At 39.1% G+C, this 15,110-nt stretch overlaps 1 protein-coding gene across 22 annotated transcripts in view; it reads left to right on the plus strand.

The window, feature by feature from the left end:
• The window catches only part of MPDZ (multiple PDZ domain crumbs cell polarity complex component), a 127,703-nt gene that overhangs the window by 106,824 nt on the left and 5,769 nt on the right, over window positions 1–15,110 (plus strand). For 13 of the 22 annotated variants that reach the window (XM_078384964.1, XM_072992114.2, XM_078384973.1 and 10 more), the window contains 7 exons: window positions 3,725–3,847; window positions 5,051–5,147; window positions 7,530–7,573; window positions 10,852–10,974; window positions 11,864–11,968; window positions 13,528–13,640; window positions 14,456–14,579. In XM_078384964.1, coding sequence (XP_078241090.1) covers window positions 3,725–3,847; window positions 5,051–5,147; window positions 7,530–7,573; window positions 10,852–10,974; window positions 11,864–11,968; window positions 13,528–13,640; window positions 14,456–14,579 — 729 coding nt within the window. The remainder of the gene's footprint in view (window positions 1–3,724; window positions 3,848–5,050; window positions 5,148–7,529; window positions 7,574–10,851; window positions 10,975–11,863; window positions 11,969–13,527; window positions 13,641–14,455; window positions 14,580–15,110) is intronic. The other 9 variants (XM_078384969.1, XM_078384968.1, XM_072992120.2 and 6 more) reach the window with 3 other exon arrangements.

Below are 15,110 nucleotides of genomic sequence, written 5' to 3' on the forward strand. Positions count from 1 at the left end.
CCCTGCTAAAAAGGAGGAGAAGAATAAGACTAAGAAGCAAAAGAAAACTGCTAAATTGACTGCTACAACGACCCCCTGGCTCCAATACCTCCACCTGTGATAGAAGAATCGTTTAGAGAAGCACCTATGCTCTCTGATAGAGAGGAATGTGCTATCTCTTCGGCACAGGAACCTCATGTTATTCTTAGCCTGTCTCCAAGTTCAGGCTATTCGGAGGCTGATGCACCCTCCAGCCCGGCCATGGCCCATTATCACCCTCGAACATCAGGGCGGGCAAATGTCGATGTGGAGTCTGAGTTAGAATCTCTTGTACATTCTCCGAGAAAGAGAACAGAGAAGCGTCAACATACCTCTCCATACCAGCCTCGTCGACATGGAGAACCTTGCTGCAATACTGAACGTCATCCATACTACGGACATCATTACTCGGAACCGTACCACCCATATTGGTACCATGAACATGGGATACCATGATGGCTTTAGAGGATTTAGATATCCTCCTCCAACATGGTACTCACCACCGAGATCGCCCTCTCCAAACTGCTCTCGACATCGAGACGACCTCATACCATACCAAGAGAGACTGTCACGAGAAAGAATGGCACCACTGGAAACCAGGGTCCAAACCGGCTAAGAGACAATCTACCGTAGCTACGATGACTGTATACTCTGGACCCCATAGACACAACACCGAGCTGCCCTCGATGCCTACCCAGTCAGTTGATGGCTTCATACCGAGAGCACACATAGAAGGACCAGACCGTTCTCCCCTCGATGTCTTCCACCTCCTTCCGAGATGAAGGCTCATCTTTGTCGGATGTCTACACTAGTCAACATCCCGCTCCTCATTCGGATACACTTGACAACCACCCTCCTTCACTTTCAGAGGATTACATGTCGTATGCTCAGCTCATCTTTTGTGTTGTTGTTGTTTAGTCGTGTCCGACTCTCCATGACTCCATGGACCAGAGCATGCCAGGCCCTCCCGGAGTTCGGTCAAATTCATGTTGGTCACTTTGATGACACTGTCCAACCATTTCATCATCTGTCATCCCCTTCTGTGTTGTCCAGGATATACAAATCTTTCTGGTATAATTCCTCATGTACTCTTCCCACCTCTTCTTGATGTCTTCTGCTTCTGTTAGGTCCCTACCATTATTGTCCTTTATGATGTCCATCTTTGCACAAAATGTTCCTTTAATATCTCCAATTTTCTTGAACAGATCTCTGGTTTTCCCCTTTCTATTCCTTTCCTCTCTTTCTTTGCACTGTTCATTTAAGAAGGCCCTCTTGTCTCTCCTTGCTATTCTTTGGAAGTTTGCATTCCATTTTCTGTAACTTCCCCTGTCTCACTTGCATTTTGTTTCCCTTCTCTGCTATTTGTAAGGCCTCGTTGGGCAGCCACTTTGCTTTCTTGCATTCCCTTTTCTTTGGGATGGTTTTTATTGCGGCCTCCTGTACAATGTTACGAGCCTCCATCCATAGTTCTTCAGGCACTCTGTCCACCAAATCAAGTTCTTTAAATCTGTTATTCACTTCCACTGTGTATTCATAAGGGATTTGGTTTAGATTATACCTGACTAGCCCCTTGGTTTTTCCTACTTTCTTCAGTTTAAGCTTGAAATTTGCTATAAGAAGCTGATGATCAGAGACACAATCAGCTCCAGGTCTTGTTTTTGTGTCCCTGCATGGCATAGCCCATAGCTTCTCTGAATTACTCAAGTCCCTTCACTGCAACAAGGTAGCAATCCATGAATGGATTACTGGATACTCAACTGGATACTCAACTACCTTCTCAGCAAGAGAAGGACCTTATTTTCCATGGTCTTGAACAAGAGAAGACCCCTCCTCCTAGCCTGAGCCTCATACCGGCACTACTCCAGCTTGTCAAGGAATCCTGGGACAAGCCACCCTCAACGTTACAGACTCGAACACCGAGTCGAACACCACTACAATACACATGGCCTGGACACCACTTTTCTACTCAAATACCCAACACCTAAGTCAATAGTAGTTGAGTCAACCCAGTATAAATCACACACCAAGTTTTCAATAACCCTGTTAAATAGGGAGGGTAGCAAAATGGACTCCATGGGCTGATGATTAGCATCTCTAGTTACCAGGAAGCCATGGGTGCCTATCAAAGACACTTATGGGATAAGATACTCCGGTCGCAGCAAGCAGCTTCCGAAGCAGTGAGATCAGATCTGTTGAATACATATACAGTGTTGCCCCACTTGATGATTACCTCATTAGACGAGGAAATCGCTTAACAAAAAAATTCATGCAGAGCCTTCAGAACATCAGACCTCCAACACAACAGGTCATTCCTCAATGGTCACTATAATTAGTTTTGGGATTGCTAACCAAGCCTCCATTTGAACCAATGGCTACTTGCAATAAAAATTTATTATCTCTAAAGATGATCTTCCTGATTGCGATTACATCAGCTAAGCGGGCAGGCGAATTGGCGGCTCTAAGATCTGACCCTCCATACTTAGAACTCCATCCGGACAAGGTGATTCTCTACTTCAGTGTCTCCTTTCTACCCAAGGTGGTATCCGAATTCCACATGAATCAGCCGATAATACTGCCAACACTATTTCCTTCCCTGTCCACTCCAGTCGAACGCAAGCTGCACACACTAGATGTCAAATGGGCTCCAGCCTTCTATATCGACAGAATGAGATGGTTTCGAAAGTTTCCGAGATTGTTCATGTGCTACCATAGAACCAATAGAGGTTCTCCAGCATCGACCCAGACAATATCCAGATGGATAGTTCAGGCTATACAGTTAGCTTATGAACTCTCTGGCAAGTCGATTCCTGATTGCCTGAAAGCCCATTCTACCTGAGCAGTCTTGACATCGACTGCACTACACCACAGAATAGAAGTGTGGGACATTTGCCAAGCAGCTACCTGGTCCAATCCATTGACGTTTACGAAGCATTACCGCCTCAACATCAGGGCGAACAATGATGCTGCATTCGCCAGGACAATTCTGACATCTCTACTTCCATGACAGCCCTCATACCAGTAAGTGAGCTTGTCAGTCAATCATTTGTGTGCATTCACAGAGGCCACTATGAAGAAAGATAGGTTACCTACCTGTAACCATGGTTCTTCCAGTGGACCTCTGTGAATTTACACATCCCTGCCTTCCTCTCCTCTATCCGTCACGTTGTCTGTTATTAATACTATTCTACTTGGCAACAGCGGACTTTGGAGGAACTGAGGGGAAGGTTGAGGAGGCGGAGCTTGTTCCCTGGGGGGTATCCTAATTGTTAGTCTTTTTTCTAAGCTCTAGAAACTTCCGAAAGTCCTGCGCAGGTGCAGAAGAAACCCATTTGTGTGAATTCACAGAGGTCCACTAGAAGAACCATGGTTACTTGCCTGGTGAAATGTTAGTTAATGTCTCCCACTCAAAGCATTGCACTGGACTAGAAGCCCATTGACTGAACAATGTTGTTTCAGTGGCTGTGACAGTCAGCTGATCTGTCCTTTTTATGAATGTTTCTGTACTACAAATCTCATCTCCCTGTACCCAGCTAACAGGCATGGACAATGTGAAATGTGTTTCTTCATTCATAGTTTTAGATACTGTCCATACCATTGCTTTATTATACTGTTGCAATCCCATATAGAGTTTTCAGCTGACTCTTGTGTGAAAAAGGCTTTGATAGTCCCTTTAACTGAGATATGCTTTTAATGATCCTGTGTTAAGGAATCTGTGTCTCAACAAACAATACCTGCTCTTCAGTGCTCGTTAGGTACAGTCAGACTAGAAGTTGGAAGAATAAAGGCAGGCCAGTTCCACTCGGAGAGGAGAACATCTCAGAGCAGCCAGGTTTGTAACTGCTTATATTGCCTTCTTTTGGAATCATCACAAGCACTGTTAAATTATATAAGCAAATAAAAAGGAATTAAATTTGCAGTGACAGTGATTTTTCCGTAGACATATCAGAGCTGAAGTAAAATCCAGAGCCAAGTACCTTTAAAAAAATGTACCCATCTCCATATTGGCTTTATTCTTTCTAAATTTTAACAGCTTAGAGGTGCCAAGATGCTATATGGTAGAGGTCTGCATTCAAGACAAGATGGATCTAGAAAGAAATTGATGTTTATCTGTATTGTTTTCGTTTAGGGTATGTTTGTATTGTCTATCCCATTTTTAAAAATCTCCTACGTGCAATGCTCAGTGAGCAGGAATGTTCTTTTCTTGTGTTGTACTTTTTAGTGCTGGAGCTGCATTTGTGGGAAGGTAACACATACTTAATGGATTGGTGCACATAAGGACAGAACTAATAAAGATATTTTTCTCTTTGCTATATTTCCCATCCATGTAGAATTCTGATTTAATGAAGGAAATTATGCAATATTTCACAATTCTAAATGTTCTTTTTAAAAAAATACCTGTACTACCTTACATTTTCCACCAAATGAGACAATTCATCATGTTTTTACTCTACCTGCACTAATACGTAATAATAATAATTGCATGTTGTCAAGTCAGTTCTGATTTATGTAGCCCTATCCAAGGTTTTCTAGGTAGAGAAAACACATAAGTGGTTTGCCATTCCCTTCTTCTGGGTGCACCTTGAAACTGTGAAGCTTGCCAAAGGTGGTACTACTACTACTACTACTACTACTACTACTACTACTACTACTACTACTACTACTACTACTACTAATAATAATAATAATAATAATAATAATAATAATAATAATAATAATGTTGATGTTGTTGTTGTTGTTATAATAATAATAATAATTTTATTATTATTATTATTATTATTATTATTATTATTATTATTATTATTATTATTATTATTATTATTATTAAAAGCACAGTAGCAAACTATAAATAACATGCAATCCAGAGTTATATTCCTGTTCCTATAGAGAAAAAGCCCTTAAGCTCTATTGGGAGCAGGGTACAAGAGACATAGAAGTTATCAAGTTTGACAGAAATAGGAGACTGTTTGTTGATGTGGAAGAAAAATAGAACTTAAGGACTTAGAAGTAACTTTCACTGATACCATTTCTTAAGGTCAGTGAGGGAAGTGGCAGCCTTTCATCCTTCAGTTTCCCAGGTTCTGGATCTAACCCTCCTGAAAGCTATGAAAGCAGCCTGAAGAAGAATTCCTGTAAGTTTGAACCATTAACATTTTCTCACTAAATTCTGCTCTCTCCTTGCAATCTTATTAAATATATAACACATTATTTGTAAAAATTGGGAAATGTTTTGTGCAAAGGGACAAAGGATAGTTACAGTTAATGAAAGGTTTTCATTTTATCTCTCCCTCAGAATTAATGGTGCAGAATGTCCCAATTCGAATGTTTCTGCCAAACATCTTCTCTTTTTATAAAAAATATTTGCTGATGCTCTAGTTCTACCTTGTAATCTTGACAACTTTTACCCAAGTGGACAATTTCAAGTGGCTATTATGGGAATGAAATTGTAGTTTTCTACATTCTTTCCCCTTGGATGTTGTTTTTGTTTAGTCATTAAGTCGTGTCCAACTCTTTGTGATCCCATGGACCAGAGCACGCCAGGCCCTCCTGTCTTCCACTGCCTCCTGGAGTTGGGTCAAATTCATGTTGGTAGCTTTGGTGACACTATCCATTCCATCTCGTCCTCTGTTGTACCCTTCTCCTCTTGCCTTCACACTTTCCCAACATCAGGGTCTTTTCCAGGGAGTCTTCTCATGAGATGGCCAAAGGATTGGAGCCTCAGTTTCAGGATCTGTCCTTCTAGTGAGCACTCCGGGTTGATTTCCTTCAGAATGGATAGGTTTGTTCTCCTTGCAGTCCAGGGGACTCTCAACAGTCTGTCCCAGCAGCACAATTCAAAAGGATCAATTCTTCGGCGGTCAGCCTTCTTTATGGTCCAGCTGTCACTTCCATACATGGCTGCTAGAAAAACCATAGCTTTGACTATGCATACTTTGTTGGCAAGGTGATGTCTCTGCTTTTTAAGATGCTGTCGAGGTTTGTCATCGTTTTCCTCCCAAGAATCAGATGTCTTTTAATCTTGTGGCTGCTGTTACCATCTGCAGTGATCATGGAGCCCAAGAAAGTAAAATCTGTCACTGCCTCCATATCTTCCGTTTCTATTTGCCAGGTAGAAGGGGAAGATTTTGGTAAATAACATCTACAAAGAGCTGATCCTGGAATGTGTTTTCAAGGGAGAACTTAGAGTAGCACACCACTGTTCATGGGGCACAAATTTATGAATAATGTTATAGTATGAAGGATGTGTATGTTACAGCACAGAGTCTTGAATATTAACTTTCTCTTCTTTGTTAGTGGTTGTGGGTTCCTTACAGAACAACTTTCTAAAGCATGTGCTTATTTTTTTTAAAGTTTTATCTTAAGTTATTCAATAAAGATTTTTCCCCGAGCAGCCACCATGTTTCCTTACATTTTAAAAAGTAGCAAAATTTCCCATGGAAAAGGAAAAATATGTGATTTACAGGGAAAAATTGTTGAACTGAAAAAATTTAAACCATTGATCAATCCCTTCAGTAAACTACATGGGTACATTAGGAAGTGGCTGTATCAATTATTCTTGTTTCGTTTTTTCTTCTTTTTGGAATTTAAGGTGCAAAAGGTACATTTACTCCAAAAAGACATAAAATTCAAGATTTGAATGAGGAGTAGAGATGGATCTTTGGTCTGAATTTCATGTCTTTTTGGATTAAAGGTACAAGCATAACTTTCTGCTTTAAGTCAAAGCAAATTTCTTCCTTCAACAATTCAGAATTATTAGAGGAAAGTGATGTGCTTTATTGAAATATTTCACGATTTGCTGGAACATATATGAGTGTTAGCTGTTCAATAGGTGGGAAGTTGTATTCTGTATTAAAGTGTGTGCTGCTTATATACAGCTCCATAGTGCTTAAAGCACTCTCTGGGAAGTTTACAACTGAATACATTGTATTCAATTTACTGACATCAGAAGGATGGAAGATTGAATCAGCCTTAAGCTGATTATCTGAGACCAGGTACTGGCAGTTTAACTACTGCATCACAAGACTGATTATTACACAATTTATATTTTCTTTTTCAACAATGTCTCTGGTCAGATTGGTTCTATATCTGTTTCTTGAATGCCCCAAACTAGGTGGGGACAAGTAAACCAACTTTTCTCTTTTCTTTTTCAAAGGTGTCTTTAAAAGTCATTGCTGGTCTGCTACTGGTCCTGCAGCAATTTGTGGCTATTAAAGTCTCCCTTGCCATCCTAAGCTCCCAAGGGCAGATCCAGGGGGCCTTTAAACATGAAATGGGGCAATAGGAAGCTTTTAGTTAATTTAAATTAAATAACCCATTTGCCAGATGATGATGTCATCCTACTTAAGTGACATAAAGTTGCACAAGAGAATTTTGGTCACTGTTCTTTAGAAACAAATGGACTAAATACTCTTGATGGTTTTAGATGGTTTCTTAATAGTTGTTTTTTGAAGACATTCAGCTTGTGTCATGTAAATCACTCACTGGTTTTCTCTCTGTGTGTTTTTTTTCAACAGTAGCATCTGAAATACAAGGATTAAGAACAGTTGAAATTAAAAAGGCAAGTAGAATAAAGAAGCTGGTTATCAGACTAGATTAAAATGGATATTCACTTAGCTGCATTAACAGTTGGTTAGAGTCCAAAGGGTTACTAAATGTTGAAAGACTTTAAGATGCCTGTTAGAATTTTTGGAAAATGAAAAGTATTCCCTCTTACCTCCTCCTTACCATAATATTACTAACTGCTATTGCAAGTATTCTCAGTTTAAAAGCAGTTTTCCACATGGCATGGTGGTAGGCCTCTAGTTCAGGAAGTGTACGCCCAGTCTTCCCTTGCATAGGCAGATTGCTTCCATGGCTGTCTCTGTGCTTTATCCTCATTTGCAATAGTCACATATAAAAATTAAGTCTTCTTGAAACAAACATAAAACTGATATTAGAAACAATGATACCTCCAAAGATGCAGTTAGAAAAAGAGAAGATTTCAAGGCCTATTTTTTAAAAGTTAAACAATATAAGGCCATCAGAGATGGTCTTTTCTAAGAGTTCTCTAAGAGTGTAGATGCATGCACTGTAGCCTTGTTTAGGCATTAGGGAAATGTATTTACTCAGCACATTGGGAGGGAAGCAATCTCCATTGTTGATTTGGCCGCGTGAAAGCCACAGGTCTGAAGGGGCAAGCTTTTTCTGTCTATGGAGGCTGTCTGTGTGAGCCAGAACCCTGATTTTAATGTGCTCATGTGGAAAATCAGCCAAGGATAGATAAGTTTTGCTATTCAGACCTGCTGCTTCTCTGTGAGTAAATGGATCTAGAGGTGAGTGATGCTAGCACCTTCTCCTTTATAACACCTGGGGAGAACTTAGATGCCAATAAGTGAAGGGGCTTTCTTGGCTGCTGCACTCCAGGATCCTCCTTGGGGTGTACAGGTGTTGCCAACATGGCAGTTGTTTCAACACCAACTCAATTTGGCAAGGCTTTTTTCCCCCCCTTCTTGGTTTTTCTAATTGCTTTAGTTATATTTTATTGTGCTAATCCTATTTGTACAATGTCCAGGTATACCATTAATATGGAAGGGGATTTTAGAAATGTTTAAACACTAAGTCAAATGATTTTTTTAAAAGTATGTTCTTACAGTGTAGAAGAAGGATCAACCTGGAGATGGGATGTGCTCTCCTTTCCTCTATAGAAATCTTAACTGACCAGAATGAGGATGACCAGATCACAAGCCACCCTCATCTGGGTAGCAGAGCAGCCATTCTGGTCAGTTAAAGTTTCCACAGAGGAGAGCACATCCCATGTCCAGATTGATTCCTCTTCATGTCCTCCACATATACTTCAGAGATATTGTGAGGTGAAATCACTGACAAACATTATTTTTAATCTCCAGGCACAGTTATTTTCCTTTAAACACCCCTTACTCACCTTGTTTTGCAAAAGGAAACAAAGAGAGAATGAAGGAAATAAGCAAAGTAGTGAGAGTTTACGAGAGCAGAAGTGGTCCCTAGAGGAACAGGCCTTTGGATCCACAAAGTTACCTACCTTTGCTTTAGATCCAGTTAATTGTTAAAAGAATGTCTGTTTAAAACAAGAGCAACTGTTGATCTTACAAAATTTAACTTGTTCTGTCTCAGACTGAATGGAACAAAACTGTCTTTAAATGCAAAAATTAAAGTTATTTGTAAAAAAATACACTAGAGGGAACATGGCTTTCTTTAGACAGCAGCAGCAGTGCGACTTTCTCTTTGAAAAAGACATTTCAGACGACAGTGTATATTGCTAAAAGGGCCTGTTTTTTCTTTCTTTCTTTCTTTCTTTCTTTCTTTCTTTCTTTCTTTCTTTCTTTCTTTCTTTCTTTCTTTCTTTCTTTCTTTCTTTCTTTCTTTGTTTGTTTGTTTGTTTGTTTGTTTGTTTGTTTATTTATTTATTTATTTATTTATTTATTTATTTATTTATTTATACCCTACCCACCTAGACCGAAGTCTTTGTCCTTCCTTTTCTGATATGCACTGGGTGGGATAGAAAGTTTAGGCCACTGGCATTAAAATGGACTGAATAAAATGTTAACCATCAGAGTATGAGGTGCAGAATTTTTAAAATCTATCTAGAAAGGTTAGTGTAAGGGTTAATCACTTAGTTTGCAGGAATATTTTCATGAATTTTCTGAAAAGTGCAATGGTTTTAAAATTTGTAATGCCCATTTTGTAAATGAATTGCCCCCTTCCCACCATCAGTGTACATAAACACCTGTGACATTATTTCAACCACTGGACCACGGTGGTTGATGTCATCTCTTTTCTAGCACAGATGTTATTTTCAATACTCACTCTAAGACTCTCGAACTTATAATAGTTGCTTTTTTGAACTTTGATTCCCACAGTGTCCCATATAGCATGGCTAATGGCCATGCTTATGGGGCGGGGAGGGGAACAGACTGTGGGAGTTGTAGCCTATTGAAGTACCTTTTCAAAGCTATAATATGATCTTATTTTTAAATGTAGACATTTTAGTTTTGGAGTCCACTTTTTGTTTCGGTTTGCGAACTTGCAGCTAGGGTAGGCTTGTGCTTTAGGGATATAATGATTCACAAATGTGCTCATCTTTAATGCAGAAATGTGTATTGATACATTAAGATCTCACTGAAAAATAATGTCAACTGCTGGGAGAGTTTTCACTTTTGCATCATTTTCAACGCATGCACGCTCTAAAAAAAAACTGGCTTTTGTACCAACACTTGTAATTTGTTCAAAAAAACAACAACAACTGAATTCTGTGTTTTTTTAAAAAGACCCGCCTTCTTTATGTTGTTCAAAATACACTTTTTTTGCACAAAATAGCTTCTGCAAATATTTTGATAAAGAAGCCCCTAATGGGAAGAATAAATAAAAACTTGTTTAATCTTGTTCAGAGGACAGAAAATCTTTTTGTTCTCACCTATGAGAAGGAAATAAGATTTACATTTCTGATTACCATCATGAAAGCCAAACACCCCCTCCCAAATAAAGCAGTGCAAAGGCATGTGTTTCTATAAAGAAGGTTACAGTAACTGAGAATCTAGAACCCCCAGTCATATCTGAGACATTTATGTCTCTAAGCTCATCAGTCATGATTTATAGCACTGCTTCCCCACTGTGGGTCCCCAGATGTTCTTGGACTACAACTGCCAGAAATCCTGACCAGCACAGCTAGTCGTGAAGGCTTTTGGAAGTCTTAGTACAAGAACATCTGGAGAGTCAAGCATGGAAACCATTGATTTAAAAATTTCTTCAAATGATGTTGCACAGAATGTAACTAGTTACATTTGGCTATTTTGTTATTGTTGTTTACATCTTTTGCAACAGGGCCCTTCAGATTCACTGGGAGTTAGTATCGCTGGAGGAGTAGGAAGCCCCCTGGGAGATGTCCCCATCTTTATAGCCATGATGCATCCAAATGGAGTGGCAGCACAGACTCAGAAACTGAGGGTAAGGAGAGAATAAAAGCAAGCATAATCTGTCCATAAATGTTGTAGCTTAAGGTGATGTGCAGAGATAAGCCAAGCATTTTTCTGGTTAATCTATGTTAATTACTTGAGAAAATGACCTTCTAGCATTCTCTGTTTTCTTTGTTTACATGAAATATTTATAGACCTGCTTTTCCAGACTTGAGGTGGCTTGTACATAGGTCCTGGAGATGATTCGGGAGAATTCTGGAGAAGCTTATGGACACTGAAATAGATTCCGGCATTCCTTCCATAGCTGAAAGGCAGTGTCTTTACTGAACCCTTAATGCATTGCAAATGATTAGGCCCAGGATACAAAACATATTTTGTATTTTGGGAGGAATAATCTCCAGTGTAGCAAAAATTAATAACCAGAATTAATATGGCATTTTAAAGTTGGGGCATGAATTCAAAGCAGGGGTGTTTGGGCTATGAAAGTACTCTGCTCAGCTTGGTGCAAGTATAACAGAGGCATAGTTAAAGGTTAGGGAATTACTTCTTTGAATGACAGTTCCCAGAAGCTCTTAACTAGCACAGGCACTGTTCTCCCAGCTCTGAACATAGCTTGCCTTGAGCATGGCTTTGCTTTAAATAAATAAATAAATATTTTGATTTGTTCATGGTCGAAATGACTAGATAGGCAGGGTATAAATACAATAAATAAAATAAATAAAATAAATGTTTTTTTTATAAAAAAATTAAATTGTGATTTAAATCAGTTTTAAAAATCATTTATTTTTATCCAACCTGGGAGTAGGGCCAGACATTTATATTTTAGAAGTCGTCTTTAACTGGTGTCTTTCAAGCAGCCAACTTAGTTGTTGCTGATGTTTGATTTCTCCTCACCCACAACATCTGCTCTTTAATTCCAGGTGGGAGATCGGATTGTTAGCATTGGTGGAACATCCACTGAAGGCATGACTCACTCCCAGGCGGTCAGCTTGCTTAAAAATGCTTCAGGCACAATTGAAATACAGGTAAAGATAGATAAATAGACAAACACAGAGATATTTGCAGTACCGTTCAGAACATAGATGCAGACTTTGTTTACAGGAGTGGAAAAATAAAGCCATTATAGGTATAAAGCTCAGGGGAGAATTTAACATTTAATGGTTTTAATTCTTCTAGTCTTGCTCACCGTTGTTGTTTATAAATCATGATGACTGGTTCTCAGCCATAATGCTTTGCTGTACTTTTCCAACAAAGCATCTGGAGGCTTGTAATAGTCACCCTGCTTCTGAAGCTAGTTTTGGGCTGCAGTTACAAGATAGTGGTGTGCATGGGAAGAGAGCTATGAGTTCAGATGTGTGTTAAAGCTGATCTCATGGTTGAGCAGGTAAATCTGTTTTACATTTGAAAGCATTTACCAGCCCTCTGCACCAACATCTGTTTGCCCACTGTCATGAGTGATCAGTTTCACAAAACCTTTTAAAGCAAAATGCTTCTTTCTTAACCATGCAAATGATTGCCAAGATAATTTCATTTTATCATGGTTGCAGCTCATAATTAGCATTTCTGCCTTGAAAGCATTCATATCTCTTCCAGAACAATGTGTTCTAAAATCCATGGGTCCAAACAGAAGGTGCCTGTTGGTTTCATGCTAATAGGTAGTGAAGGGCACTAAGATTATGTCTGCTCAGCCTGGAGGCAGGCAGTGCATCACGGCCTCTCCCAATTTGAAGAGACCCTTGTCCAGCAGGCTGAGGCAAAGAGGAAGTCACAAAGGAAGCAAAACCAGGGAGCTGGACAGGGGACAGATTGGATTTGTCTCCAGTGTGGAAGGGATTGTCACTCTCGAATTGGCCTCCTCAGCCACACTAGACGCTGTTCCAAGTCCTACATACAGAGCACGATACCATAGTCTTTCGAGACTGAAGGATGCCTACTACATGTTTTCTGTAACAAATCTTGCTGTGTAACAGGACTAATGCTGTAGTAGTAAGATGTATGGTCTGAAGCATCCAGTTCAATAGTGGAAATAATTTTTTCCTGTTAGCAGTCAAACACACTGAGCTAGCTGATTAGCTCTGTGACTTTCACCAATTTACTTCCCATAATGCCACAGAGCATTGGTTTTTAATTTAAAAAATACTTTCTAATTAGTAAAGAGAGGGAGGGAGGGAGGGAGGGAGGGAGGAATCAGCAGTCAAATATTAAATATCAGAAATTTGCAGAGTAATTGAATACAAGTGGCAAGCCAACAAACAGCAACAATTCATCTTAAACTTCAGGTGAGGTAGATATTGCCTTTGGATTCAAAAGTTATATGTGGTATTTGAGAAATGAAGGCCTAAAAGAGTCAAATGTCAGGGGAGGGGATGAGATCCCTTGTAAAAAAGATGTCTTTATGCATCTTTGCAGAGCAATTAGGAGTCCCTGTGAAAATTCTGAGTGTCTTGGAAACAAGAATGTACTAATTTTTAAAAGGAGCGATAAGAAACCTAGTGGATTTGTTTCACTTTGTAGGACTGTGCCGCTCTTCTTCACTTAATAATGTCCATACTCATTTCCATTTTTGTTTAAAATGAACGTGTAGGTTGTTGCTGGTGGAGATGTCAGTGTCATAACCAGCCAACAGCAAGAACCACCAACTTCTAGTCTTTCATTTGCAGGACTAACCTCAAGCAGCATCTTTCAAGATGATTTAGGGTGAGTGTCTATAAACAAACCAGTATGCAGTTTCTCTTTTTTGAAAGTGATTGGTGTAAAGTCTATGGTAAGAAAATGTATGGGAAATCAGTGTGGTAGTTTGTGAAATTGGCAGAGTCTTCAGGACTCAGGTTCAAGACTCATTGTGGACTCATTGAGTCCCAAAACCTTAGAGATGTTTAGCAATATACTATATGATCAGGATTGCGAAACATTGCACTTCAGTGTAATGGCTTGTAAAACTGGCCATTTAATCCATTACTCTCTCATTTCTGCAAAGTCTATTTGGATGCCTTCAGTTAAACCTGGATGCAGTTCTGCTTTTATTTATTTATTTATTTATTTATTTATTTATTTATTTATTTATTTATTTATTTATTTATTTATTTATTTATTTAATATCCCGCCTATCTGGTCGGTTAAGACCACTCTATGCGGCTATCATAACTCCTCTCATGTTGGGTTATGAAAGACGAAGTGAAATGGCGACAGAAGAGAAATTCAAGCTATGTACATTTTGGGAATGTGACAGGAACGAAGTGGTTTAATGTGGGTGAGATCTTGAAAGGCTTTGCCACAGAAGAATGATAGAATATGAAAAAATATAATAGAGAACATAACACTGTTCTAGCTGTGTAGAGACAGAAGCAAGGCCTTGCTGGATCACAGTCTGAAGCAGAAAGATGTGAATAGCTAATTGCTAACAGTGCAGAATATAAGAGAGAAAGATAAAGAGATCAGAAATGCTTAATCTTGACTGTCACTAGACTTCAAATATCAAAAATAGAAAGCTTTTTTTATTATTGGTATTACAGACCTCCACAGTACAAAACCATCACTCTGGATCGAGGGCCGGATGGGTTGGGTTTCAGTATTGTAGGCGGGTATGGAAGTCCTCATGGAGATCTACCCATTTATGTGAAGACGGTATTTGCCAAAGTAAGTGTCAGTATCAGATGGCCTCTCCTGCCCAGGATTAGCATGTCAAATACAGAAGTATGCTTTGTATTTATTATTACATTTTTTATTCCTCTAAAAGAGACTTGGATAGTTACTGAACAATCACATCCTCTACTTTTTATGCAACTTATTTTCCCTTTCCCCCTCATTATCTTATCCTTTATATTTCATATTGTACATTTTGGTGTAGTTGCATCTATACTTACAAGGTGGCTTTTTTTCACATTCTGTCATTGTTTTTTAAACACATCACTTTTGCCTGTTTCATTTTCTGTTTCTTTAGGTATGTGTGTTCTTGAGCTTACTTGACACCCAGTTTCTCTGAGAATTAATGTCCTTGTGCTAGCTCCTCCTTTTTTTATGTTGAGGAGGGTCTTGGTGGAAAGAGAGCATCATATTTCCTTCGCCCAAATGGTAAAAATAGGTCACATAGATTGTGGAGTAGTACCAAACAAAGATCAGTGTAAATGGCCATTGGTACAAAATAAAGGCAAAAATTCCTTCCTTTGT

This window comes from Pogona vitticeps, chromosome 2 (assembly GCF_051106095.1).
Source record: "Pogona vitticeps strain Pit_001003342236 chromosome 2, PviZW2.1, whole genome shotgun sequence".
NCBI lineage: Eukaryota > Metazoa > Chordata > Lepidosauria > Squamata > Agamidae > Pogona > Pogona vitticeps.